At 24.7% G+C, this 13,256-nt stretch overlaps 1 protein-coding gene across 1 annotated transcript; it reads right to left on the bottom strand.

The window, feature by feature from the left end:
* Positions 1 to 1,482: 1,482 nt before the first annotated feature.
* On the bottom strand, positions 1,483 to 8,499 carry LOC149054802 (GPI mannosyltransferase 4-like). The gene is made up of 6 exons (XM_089229208.1): positions 8,105 to 8,499; positions 7,374 to 7,593; positions 7,118 to 7,283; positions 6,524 to 7,047; positions 4,642 to 5,043; positions 1,483 to 4,569 (listed from the first exon to the last, which is right to left on the bottom strand). Exons 1-6 carry the CDS (start codon positions 8,307 to 8,309, stop codon positions 4,218 to 4,220), a joined length of 1,869 nt encoding a protein of 622 aa, XP_089085334.1. The 5' UTR covers positions 8,310 to 8,499; the 3' UTR covers positions 1,483 to 4,217.
* Between the last annotated feature and the right edge of the window lie 4,757 nt (positions 8,500 to 13,256).

Below are 13,256 nucleotides of genomic sequence, written 5' to 3'. Positions count from 1 at the left end.
ATCTATCAATATTTAAAATCAAAACTGGAAAATTTACATGTTTTAAAGGTAATGTTATGTTTAAATTGCAATTAATTAAGATAATTAATTGCTTTTCAAATATATAAATAAATTAATTAAAATTTATTCAAAGTAAGTAAATCACAACAAGAATACTGTATTGAATTTATAGTAAATCCTTATACACTTAATTACTTCTTTATAATTTATCATAGATCAAAATGATATAATTTAACTATCTTTAATTGATTTATTACTGTACATTTAATTAATGTTTAAAACTAAACTATCTAATTATGTCGACTGTTGAGTGTTGATTAGGTTGACAAAAAACAAATAAAAATATTAATGTTGTCCATCTAGTAAATAAAATATTATAAATCCTAGAAAACAGAAATGGATTTAATTAACAGAAACTTAAGATTAATAATAAAATAAGTTCTTTAAAATAGGAATTGTGTAGTATAACATTTCATTTATATACAGGAATATCAATCAACCATTGAAGAATTTAATAAAGCTTTTTCATTTGAGTACAACAAAGAAATATTAAACAAACAGAAATATAGGTAGATGAAGAAAAGTGTACTACTAAAACCAACAATGAATTCATTGAAGATAATCTTGTATTTAATACACTTTTTTTTCTGTTGGACCACTACTGCAGGTTTTAAACATTTATCATTTTTGAAATCACATTTTTATAATACAAACAATGATGTTACCTATCAGATTATTGATTCAATATTTGAAAATCAAATCAGATTTAAAATATTTATTTCAACAATTTTGAATTTAAGTAAAAATGATATCTCGTGTACATTAAATGCTTCCATTATTGGTGCGAACTATGCCATAAAAAATATTACTTGAAAATGTAATGACAATAAATAAACTACCTACTAAAAGAAGATCATACCAAATTGTTTAAATATATAAATTATAATTCTACAAAAAAAATTATAATTTCTATGTTTCAGAATATTAATAATTGAACTGAATGAAAATGTTACACAAAAAAATATACTCTAATAACCAAATATTAGTTATTTTAATGCATAGCTTATTAAACAACTCAAAATCTATAAATGGAAACTATCACATCAATATTTCATGGTCAAAAGTAGTAACCAATAAGATTCTTTAGATTTTAATACATAATAATTTGCTAACATATTTTTGTGACTTAGAAAATATTGAATGAAGCAGACTTTACTACAATGATGCAACATCTGATTTTACTAATTGCTTAAGAATATAATCCCAAATTGATAATTGTGTCCTCAAAATTGTACTCTAATATTAATAAAATTACGGTAATGTATAAAAATAATAATAGTTACCTGATACTTATTGATTAATAAATAAATTTATATTTTAAGGTATACAAATGACTCCTATCATGTATGGACATCATATTCAATGGTTGAGTACATTGGCTAATGGAAGAATCATATTATACGAACAAGATGCACATGATAATTCAATGTATAGAAACAAATGTTTATTACAGTGTTCTAAAGTTATACTTGCCACGTGTTAAACCAATATCAAAATTACAGATGAAAAATCTGTTAAATTTAAAAACAAAAGATATTCTACTTAACAATATAAAAATCCACAGAAATAGTTGGAAATCTTTGCAATTTTAAATTAAGATAATTATACATAGTTCATATTTGAAATTTAAAATTATGTTCATATAAACAGTAGCCGAATTAGAAATTAATTTGGGGAGGAGGGTATATTGTTACAATATATTTATAAGATAACATGCTGGTAGCAATAAAACAAGATTACAAGCGGGAGGTTATAAAGCCCAACCTTCTCCACAATAGTTTTGCTCCTGCATCTGAATAACAATATTAATTATATCTAGGTACATAATGAATATAATAATTAGATAATTTTTTTTAAGTTTTGATAGAAAAATAAGGATATTATAGCTCAATGCCTTGTTTTTTTTTTTAATTATTAAATACACAATTAATTAAATAGACGTAAAATTGTACTTGTGAAATATAATAAATTATTTGTGAGCAAAATTAAGATACTTATTATAGATTAAGAATAAGTATTGCACAATTGAGAATTTGAAAAAAAAAATATTACATACAAATCTAATTTGATTAATACTGTTTCCATAATACTAATAAAATATTATTTTTTAAACTATTTTATCTATAAAAATAAATTCAATTCTTAAATAAAATTATCATAATCTATTGATCACAATAAAAAATCTACAAAAAAAGACAATAGCATGTATTTCATCCAGGTAAAACAAGTACAAGATACTGAAACTAAAATATTTTTAATAATGAAAATTTATGTACATTATAGATTTTAAATAAATTTAAAAATGTGTACTAATACTAAATTGAATTAACAAAATAGATCTTAAAAAAAGTTAACAAAAATTGTGTATTTTTCAAAGTTAAAATGAAATTGAATAATTTATTACCTATTACTACTTTTGTGTGCAGTGCAATTTTTACTGTAAAAACATAATATAAAAAAGTTTGAATTGTGTAAACACATAAAAATAACACTTGAAATTTTTGAAATAATAATATTTTAAGATATTACGCATTTTTTGGTGTTCGGTATAAACTTAGAAAATGATTTTATATTTTTATGTTAATGAATGGACTATATAATGAAATATACTTATTAGTTATTTTTTTTGTTATGTAAAAGCAAGATTTTTAGGGGTGTTGACAGAAACTAACTTCTTAATGAGAAATACCTTAATTGTTATTTTAACAAGAAACTGATTCCCTTAAGTGCGGGAATGAATTAAGTTAATTGAAGGTCTAAGCAAATAAAGGAATAAGGTTTCAAATTTCCAAATCATTAATAATATCAATTAATTATTAAAAGGACGTGATATGCACATGTGCTGTCTCCATCTTACCAGGGCATAACATCGCAAATTTTACACTCAGCAGATCACGTGCAGATCTGTTAGTTTAAAATTTAAAGGTAAGATTATTATGTAGACAACCTCATTGGCTTTTTATCATATTTTAATTTTGAAGCGGAATATGAGTATTTTAAGATGTAAAAACTATTTAGTTTTAAAATACTCATAACTCGCTTCAAAATTAAAATATGATAAAAAGCCTATGAAGTCTACATAATAATCTTATCTTTAAATTTTATTATAGGTCAATTCGACTAAATTTTAAACTAACAGAGCTGCATGTGTTCTGCTGAGCATAAAATTTGCTATTTTATGCACCTGTAAGACGGAGACAACACATAAAGTTATCACGTCCTCTTAAGCTTTAAAATTCTTTAATATTCTTAAAGTATCTAACTTAAGTAAATAAGTAATATTACAGTAAAGAATACTTTCATAATATAGGATATATTTTACTTTACTTTTACACTAACTAAATGCTCAAGTACATTTAAACATAAACCATGTTAAATTATATTAATATGAATTTTAGTTTTAATTTATAGTGTATTAAACTTCATGCACATGTTTAAAAGTTGTAAAGCTTACAATGTAAACTAATCACAGTATTTGTTGTAAAAATATATTTAATTAATTATTACATTAAATTGGTAATATTGTCAATTATTAATTTATAAACATTAAAAAACTAAAAATATATTTAATTATATTATAATTTAAAACTTAAATTATACATTTTTTATTGGTCAGATTTAAAAATAACTATTTTTTTAAGAGTAATTTTTCACAGAAAAATATCAATCAAATATTATCTACAGTATAATGTGTAACGGTTAGTAGTACAATATTCTGTTAATAATTGTTGGGTAAGAGATGAGCATCAGTGACTGCAAAACAGGTTGTCGATTCCAATCATTGCCATGATATCTTTCTTAAGGTCGCTACACACTGCAGAGGTGGCGGTAAAATTCTTTTATCTTGGCGGTGCCACCGCGATAGCGGTAAAATGTGTCCGGCTTCATTTTGCCGCCACCGCTGCAGTGTGTGGCGATCTTTAAAGTTGGTACAAAAAATTGAGGATAATAAAAATGTATGACTTATAGATGCATTTTTTTATCTTGAATTTAGGATGATAGTAATCACTCTGTAATAATCTGCATAGTATCAATTGTATATTGCAATTAAATATAAAAATTGAAAGTATCTAAAAATATAGAAATTAAAACCATGATAAGTAATAACTAATAAGTAACACAATTGCATAAATTCTAAATATATAACATAAATATTGTTATTCAGTCTTTATAGTTATTTTATAAAGTACAAGCGAAAATATATCACTAAGTTCTGTCAGACTAATATAATAAGACATGTTGTCATAATACAATAAATTAATCATGGATATGAAATAAAAACTCAACGATTCCATTGACAAATGAGGAAAAAACAATTTTTTTGTGTATGTAAGACTAGACATATTACCAACTGATTCAAATTTCTTGATTAAAGGACCAGATAATGCAAAATAAACTATAAGTTCATCGTTAATAGTAATATGTTTACTAATATTCATCACAGAGTCATACAATGCATCTGGATCCAATGAAGAACCGAGATCATATACTTTGATGTGACGTTGGTTCCTAAAATATTTTAAAAATAAAATTTATTTTAAAACAAAATTATTATACAGGTAATAAAAATTGTGTACTTACGTGTATAGTAAACTTTCCTTTAATTGAGGAACCATTAACAATCCAACAGGTATAGAATATGTATGACTATGAACTATATAGGTATGAGATGCATGTTTAATATCTTGAAACAAATGTGAGATCATTGGAATCACACCAGCCTGGTGCAAATAACCATAAAATATAAATCCAATAATATTTGAGAAACACCAAATTGGAAGTATGCATTTTAAATCCTTTATGTAATGACTGGAAAAATACTTGGATGTAGAAAATACAATTGGTAATAAAAGAGGTAACAGAAATCTGGGTTCTTGGTGTGGAAAAATTGATAACAGAAATAATGGAATGATCACATTGGCCATCATCAAAGTGTTGACTTCATAAATATTTGGTAATAAGTGGAAGTGGTGATTAATAACTCTGTAAAAATATATAATATTCATATATTAGTAAATCAATATGAATATGTCAAATCCACATACTGAAATCACTAATTTTATGAACTGGATATCCACAGTGCTGTTCTTATAATTTGTGAGGCCTGGCCACCTGTGACATAACTCTTTAAATGGGGCCAATAAAGAAATGTGTTGCTTTCCACATTAGGGAAATAACACTCCCATAACTTTTCTCAAAAAAATGTAAACATAAGTTTTAATTTTACCTATTAGTTATTATCTTTACCAGTACCTCACTTAACAATTTTGCATTAATGCATCATACATTTATATACACTCATTAAATCAATATATATATATTTTATGATATATTATAAAGTAAATATTTATTGTATCATATTATTGTAGAGATCAGCAAATGTGTAAATATCAAGTACAATTAATTTACTATTTCAAGTTTAATTGATGTATATTATTAATAAATTTGTTGTTTTCCTGATTAAATGTCGTCCTTAGCTAGTTTTTTTATCCACTTTAATTTAGAAAATTATCTCTTAGCTGTTGCTATTGAACTGGTAATGAGAAAAGTAATAGTAAAATATTAGGCTATTAGCATCAACATCACCAACACTATTGCTGGAAATTTATTTTTGTTTAGGACTAATTAGATATCCCAAGTTTTATTTTTTTGGTCTGAGATTATACAAATTAAATTTAGACAATTTATCACTGGCTACTACTCATATGAACTGAAAAATTTTATTAACTGAAGAATCTTAATTTGTTTAGGATACTATATTATAAAAGACTATACACTTTTATTAACATAGTGTACAAGTATTTTGTATTTAATTATTAATATTATATTATAAAATAAAAAATAATACATTAATTGTTGTGTTTAAATAAGACAAGATTTTACAAGTGCGTAAGCGCTTAGACATGTTATTGTTAAATAATTTTTTTATACAAAATGTATTGATTTTTCCAATATATGTTATCAATTTAATTTTAACAGGGAATTTTAGTTGTCAGTGGATTTGAAATAACTTAGTATAATTCAATAAGTAGTAAAACAAAATTACAAAATTATCTTTTATACAGCAAAACCAGTTATAAAGGGATATAATTTCTAGTTCATTCTTCATCAATTGATTTTAGTATCGTATAATTCAGTACTACTAACTACATTATACAACTAGTTAAAGCCCACCAAATACTAAAATGCCCCATAAAATTAAATTATTAATGTATTGAGAAGAGCAATACACATTTTACAAAAAAAATTGTTTTATAATAATTACACAAAGTATACAATATAGCACAAAGTTAGTTTCATGAAACGGATGTTCATAAAATATATTTTTATCAAAATTCACAATGACTTTTGCTATCAAGTTCATAAAAGGAGTGATTTCACTAAGTGATTTTTTATCATTATTGTAGTGACAAGTATAAATTGTAAAGCTGTAAAATTATATTTGTGAAACTAATATACTTACATATTTATCAAAGAATTGAATTGTAAACGCCCTAGAAAGAGTAGAGTTAAAACATTGAAAAGCAATGGAATGTTAATTATGGCATGAGTCATTCGAAAATGGGTACCGTGTTCAGCCAAGTTTGATGCCTTTATATTATATTTAATGAAATTTAATGGTGTTATAACCAAACTGGCTTTGTTTTCTGTTATATGCTCAAAGTAAAACGAATCAATGAGTATAAACACAAATATTCCAGGCAGAGTACATAGAAATAATACGATAAGACGTATATTGAATATTTTCACAAAATGATCAATGTTCTTAGAAAATCCTCTGGAAACCCAATAAAATATAGGGGCAACAGCAAATAGTAAAAAAGTTGGTCTATTGAAGGTACCAACAGCTAAAATAGTACCAATTTCTAAACAATGAGAAAAATGATGACTAGGTAATAGGCGTAGCTTACGGCTCATCACTACTTTATCTGTTACTGTTGTACAGTATGCATACTTATTTCGTATTTCGTTTTCAGCAGCTATAACCTATAATCAGAATAAATATATAAAACAAATACATAAAAAAAAAATGTTTAACAATACAACATAATCTTACTTTATCTGAAACTGACATACTGTCAACAACTTTCCATAGCAAAAGAGATACCAAAGCCAATTCTATAGAATTGGTCAATGTCTTTGTACCAAATACAATTATAACATAAGAACTTGAAAGAAGTAACAAATATCTATTAGACTTAAGTTTGAGTATTTTGCATATCCTGAAAAATATGTAATCGATGATATTATTCTGTACTTAAAAATATACATTTTAACAGTCAAAATATGTTTTTATTATACAACTGTCATACTTATATAGTGAATAATCAGTTACAAATGACACTGCACAAGTGACTAATCGAAAAACAAACATCAATAGGAAAGGATTCCATGGAATTTTATATAATTTAAAAATCCATTTGGCAATATATAATGGAATGCCAAAAATTCCATATAGTAAACCTATACTTCTAACTGGCGCATCCTCATTGAATTCCCAAGGGCGATCATGTACAACTCCAAAGACATCACCTAAGATTAAAAATATTTATTTATTATTTTCATACATTATTTTTTGCACAAATATAATATATTTTCTTGAGTTCTATTTTGACTATAAAAATAGATTTATTAGTTTTATAGTGTTGTTCACACCATCTTCAAGTTAAACTCTTACCTATTAAAAAATATATATTTTAAACTCATGTTATAAACCAAGCATTAATTGTATCAGACACTCAATAACTGTAAATTACATTATAAATTTACTATTAAGTATAATCATTATACCTTATCAAATTAATAAAAACAAAGGAAGTAAATCAGATTTGACTTAAATGAAGAAAATGTTCAAAAAATAGAAAAACAGATTCACATTTAATATTGTCAGAGTGAGTGAATAATAAAATAATACATTTGTTAGATTACCAGTGTAATTATAAAACACATTTATTTCAAAATAAGAACCTCGAGATAAAACACTGAGAGTAAGACAACAGCTTAATTAACTGAGCCGTTCAAGAATTATCTGAACACCACTTACCGGTGATGATTTCGGTTGTTTGAAAAAATTCGTCAGGATGAACATATCCATTTTGTACGAAAACTGTGGATAATATTCTAAAAGCTGCCAAGAAACCATATTCCAGTGACATAATACTATTAATTATTATACAATCAATATAAAATGTTTGGGTAATTTTCGAGTTGAAGAGATATCGTTCGCCTGCCGTTTCGTCAATCGTCATTAACCAGTAACCACTAATCGGGCAGTAATCGCTATTCGGTAATAAAATATGATATTTTGTTTTGTTATCATAATTTAGACCTCCTAGAGTCAGAATGGATAATGTGAAAACGCGCACGCGCGGCGCTCTAACATCAACAATAAATAATAGAATATAATAGAAGCGACAGAATAGATATATAATATATCCCATTGATCACCGAAAAATATTTCTGTTTACCTTGAGCAGCAGCTGGAAGCTCGGCATGATGACCGGTATGATGTTGTAACCGTAACGAAATGCTTAATGTATTGCCTAATTTTTAAAAATTTTAATTATCAATATCACAGAAAAAAGTGATAACAGCCGAAACATGCTGTGATGATATTGTTGTATATTTGGTAAATAAGGAACTTACAAATAATAGGTTTTGCAACTATGGTTTTTACGTGTGTAATGAAATATGATATTTGACCATTTGTTCGACATATTTAAATATTTTTAATTGCCTCACATTATGATGAAGCTGATGTTGCCAGATAAGTCACTTTTATATCAAATGTTTTAAAACTTTTACAGTCATCGACTTTTAGATTATAAATTAAACACTTTCCAAATTTTTTGTGAGTTTTCATATTCCTCTATAGTTATATTTTTATCAGTGAGAGAACTATAAAAATATTCCATAGGAGGTAAACATGTTTCATTAAATTTTTCTTCACAATCCATATGCTCGTAGGGAAAGCTAACTTTCTAGTAACTAAATCTAAATGTTTTTTAGGAAAATATTTACTAAGTTCTTTAAATTTATTTCTTAAATTTAATCTCGAATCATTTCTTAAATTATTTGTAAACTTCTCTAAAGAACTAGGTAAAATTTTTAATGAATCTATAAATCTTAATTCTGTTTTTAATTTAATACATATTTCATCAGAATTAAAATTTTTAATCATCAGGATGCGATATTTAATTTTTGAAAAAGATATATATTTTTGATCATTCCCAAACTCTTTTATAAACAGATGGGCATCATTACCTGAAAGATTATGAAAAACAATTGGGATAAAATTAGGATTTTTGTAATTAAGATTACATATAGAATGTGCTGCTCCTCTATATTTTCCAGTTAAATAGTCATGATCCCGAACTTTTTTCTTATTAGATTCTGAGCGGAGCGATGAATGTATTGATTTTACCATGTTGTGTGTTTTTTTTTGTGTCAGTCATCATGTTTTGGGGCAGTAAAAGTGCTTCGATTTTTGACTTCAGTACCTCGTTTGATCAGAAAGTGAATCTAGTTGGTACTTTGGGGGGTCAAAAGTGAAAAATTCTTAATACTTTTCTAAATAATCGAGAAAAACAAACTAAAAATTAAGGGAAAAACGGTTAGGTTATTGTTTCAGTATTATCATGATATTCAAAAACACCAAATTCAACATATAAATTATCTTTTTTTTTAAATTTTTTCATATATTTTTTTATATCATTTTTCATTAATTTCAAATAATTATATTTGTTTTGTTTTTCTTGATTAATTGGTAATCCTTTGTATGTTTTATTATATCTAAAAGGTACAATTGTTTGATCTATATCATTTGTTTGATGACAAATAGATTTCAAATGAGCAGCCCAATTTTTGCTATCAACTGTTAAGTTACATTTATCACAATTTTTGGGAGGATATGTTTTTTTGATATTCATTTTATTATTATTATCAATTTCTTTAACTAAGGGTTCAGTAATATTTAATATAATATTCATTATTTATTATAAAACATATTATTTTTTTTTAGATTCAATTTTTTAATAGAATAATTTCGAATAAAAATAACAATTCATGGGCTTTGGAGACAATAATAACACGTCCGCCATCCAGGGACGTGTTAAATATAGATAAAATTACATAAGTTTATAGAATTTTTAAATAACAGTTAAAATTTTGTTTTTTGCATCTCTTTGTTATAAAAACTCCCTTCAACATCTTCATTGTTTAAATCTATAATTTTATAGGTTATACTGGTTATAGAATTTGTGTTTAAAATTTCATTAACTATAAATATTTCTCTTGTCCAATTATTACTGTATTTATTACCAAATGCTTTTTATAAGCTTTTATTCTTACTCTATCACCCACGCTAAATTTTATTTTTGATTTAGGTTTGTTTTTTGTAGAAAATAATTTGTTTAGAACAAGGTCTTCGTTAGATTTATTTACTTCACAAGGTTTCATACCAATATAGATCTATGTATATCATCGAAATTATATTCATCTATGATCTATTAAAGATTGTAAAATTTTAATCCATTTTTTAGATTTTTGAACTTCAAAATATATTCTCATTTTTCCGTTTAATGTTCTATTAAATCGCTCAATAATTGCAGATTTTTCTTCGTTTTGTGTATGATACATATGAATATTATATTTTTCCAAAGTTTGTTTAAAATGTTTATTTACAAACTCCAAGCCTTTATCAACGTGCAGTAATTTTGGAGGTTGATGTTTTTGTGATTAAGCTTGTTTTATTATTTTTTCAAATGTTTTTGAAACACTAATACCATCTTTATCTTTGAGTGGTAATGCCCTGGCAAATTTTGAAAAAGTATCTATAACAGTAATTATATAACAATAACCTTCATTTTCATTTGAATAATTTCTCATTTTAACTAAATCAGCAGCCCATAAATTATCAATACCTTTAGTGATAATCCTTCTTTTAGGAAATCTTAATCTGGCTGGTTTATGAAGTTCATTAGCTAATACAAAGTTGTCTGTATTATTTGAAATATTTTGATTTATAGATTTATTGGTGACGGGTTGTTCAATTTCAGGTGATGTTGTAAATTTACTTTTATTTGTTTTACAATCCAAACATTATGTTGAAATTCTCCATCGACCATAAACTGTTTGAATTTTAATAGGATTAAATTTTTTTGTTCTTTTTTACATTTAAGGCAATGTATAGTTTGTAATAATTCATCGCTCATTTTATGTTGCAAACAATTTTTTTTTTGATTTTTCCAAAAAATCTTTGGAAATGGTTTTATGGTTTTAGACTATCAGACTATGATGGGGACTTATAGAGAATTAAAATTAAAAATGTTTAATCCAAACATGAACATTCTAACATAAATAGCATCAGAGTTATACTTAAATCAAAAACATGAAGTGGAGGGTAAACTTTTAATATGAAGTGTAGATAAGTATACAAAACATGTATGTGCTGTTCCGACTTGATAATATCAAATATTAAATGAATTATCAGACTTTATAATAATAATAATAATAAAATATTTTAAATTGAAAAAAAATGCAAAAAATTTGCAAAAGTAGCCCCCCAGTTGAACAGACATTTGAGCTGGCCAGCTAATAAATTAGAAAAAAAATAAATATAAACTTTTATAAATGGTATTTATAAAAGTTTTATTCGTTTACCACAACCAGAATTTATTTAAATATATTTATTTAAATATCATATTTAAATAAATTAATTGAACCGGTATTTTTATCTTATAATAATAAAAAAAATCAAATTGAATCTCCTTGTTATTATAAATTAGATGAAAAATTAAAAAAAAATTTAGGATTTTCAATACAGAATTTGATTTTTCATTATTTGTTAATACTTTAATGTATTGTCCTACTTCCAAAGAAAAATATATAAATATAGACAAAAAATGTACATTTAGATTAGGTAGGTAGAAATGGTGAAATACCAAAGAGAGAAATTCCAATAGGAATATACACAATAAATTAAATTGAAAATTTAATGAATTGTTATGATTTTCCTAAAATAAGTCTTGAATTAATTGATGGTTTTTTAAATATTACAGCCTCAATCGGTCTATGTTTTAAAGAATATTTATCAAAATGTTTAGGTATTTTTTATATTGGATATTTAATCCCTATAAATATGGTATGGCCTGATTCATGGAAACTAGCTCCTGATATTGAATATAAAATAACAGGATCAAACAAACCAATTTTTTATACACAATGTTTAAAAAAAAATATAAACGGTGTTATATTTAGCCAAACAAATAAATCTGATAAAATATATAACACTGAAACTAAAGGTAACTATTCAATTGATGAATTGAATAGTTTATTACCTTCAAGTATCAAATTACAAAATGATAATAATTTTATTAAATTAACTTCAAAAAATCATTGTTTGATAGACGACAATTTAAAATTAAGTTTAGGGATTGATAATAATTTTTTATATAAACATGTAGGAGATTCTGAAAAATTAGATAATAATATAAATAAACAATTTACTCATTGCAACATAATTGAAAAGTCTGTTTCATCTATTGATGAAAAGGTTATCGAAGAGGAACTTTTGTTTGTTTTTTTATTATGATTCAAATAATCTTTTTATAAGATGTAATCCAATAATGTACAGACAAGTAAATGTAAGAACAATTCAAAATATAAATATATATATTCTTGATCAAAATGGCGATATTGTTAATTTTGGTGATGATTTTATTGTTTATCTTGATCTAATTGAAGAAAAAACAAAATAAATATTAAAATTATTTTTCAATAGAAATATTTCTATTAAAAACACAAAAATTTATTCCAGTGGAGTACTCAAGAATAGGGGACACATTATTGTTGTCACAAAGACATGAAAATAATTTTCTTAAAAGAAGTGTAAATCTATTATTTAATTTAACCAGTAAAAGATTCTTCAATTGTTCCTTTTTCAATATCAAATAAAAATTCATCGCTTCTGACGAAAAATACATAGCTAATTGTATTTTTAGGTAAATCTTCATTGAAATCCGCATGTAAAATAATATTTTGTTTAGTTGCAGAAATATTTGTTGGTTGTCTAGTCATGATTACAAGATATATTGTTCTAAATGTTTTAAAATCGTTTGGATCATTATACGTCAAAGGAAGTTCTTGATGAGTTTTATGAAAAGTTTTTTTATAATCCATCAAACTATCATAAGCTT

This window comes from Diuraphis noxia, unplaced genomic scaffold, assembly GCF_037042655.1.
Source record: "Diuraphis noxia isolate RWA-SAM2 unplaced genomic scaffold, SU_Dnox_SAM2 contig0005, whole genome shotgun sequence".
Taxonomy (NCBI): domain Eukaryota; kingdom Metazoa; phylum Arthropoda; class Insecta; order Hemiptera; family Aphididae; genus Diuraphis; species Diuraphis noxia.
The sequence above is the reverse complement of the archived record's forward strand: the minus strand, read 5'-3'. Positions and strand labels throughout refer to the sequence as shown.

Bases quoted from the DNA above. Each gene is read 5' to 3' on its own strand.
- LOC149054802 (XM_089229208.1), bottom strand. From the start codon at position 8,309: ATGACGATTGACGAAACGGCAGGCGAACGATATCTCTTCAACTCGAAA. The intron at 7,594-8,104 runs GTAAGTGGTGTT...TTTTAATCTTAG, and splicing joins AACAACCGAAATCATCACCG to GTGATGTCTTTGGAGTTGTA. The intron at 5,044-6,523 runs GTAAGTATATTA...ATATTTTTACAG, and splicing joins TTCAATTCTTTGATAAATAT to AGTTATTAATCACCACTTCC.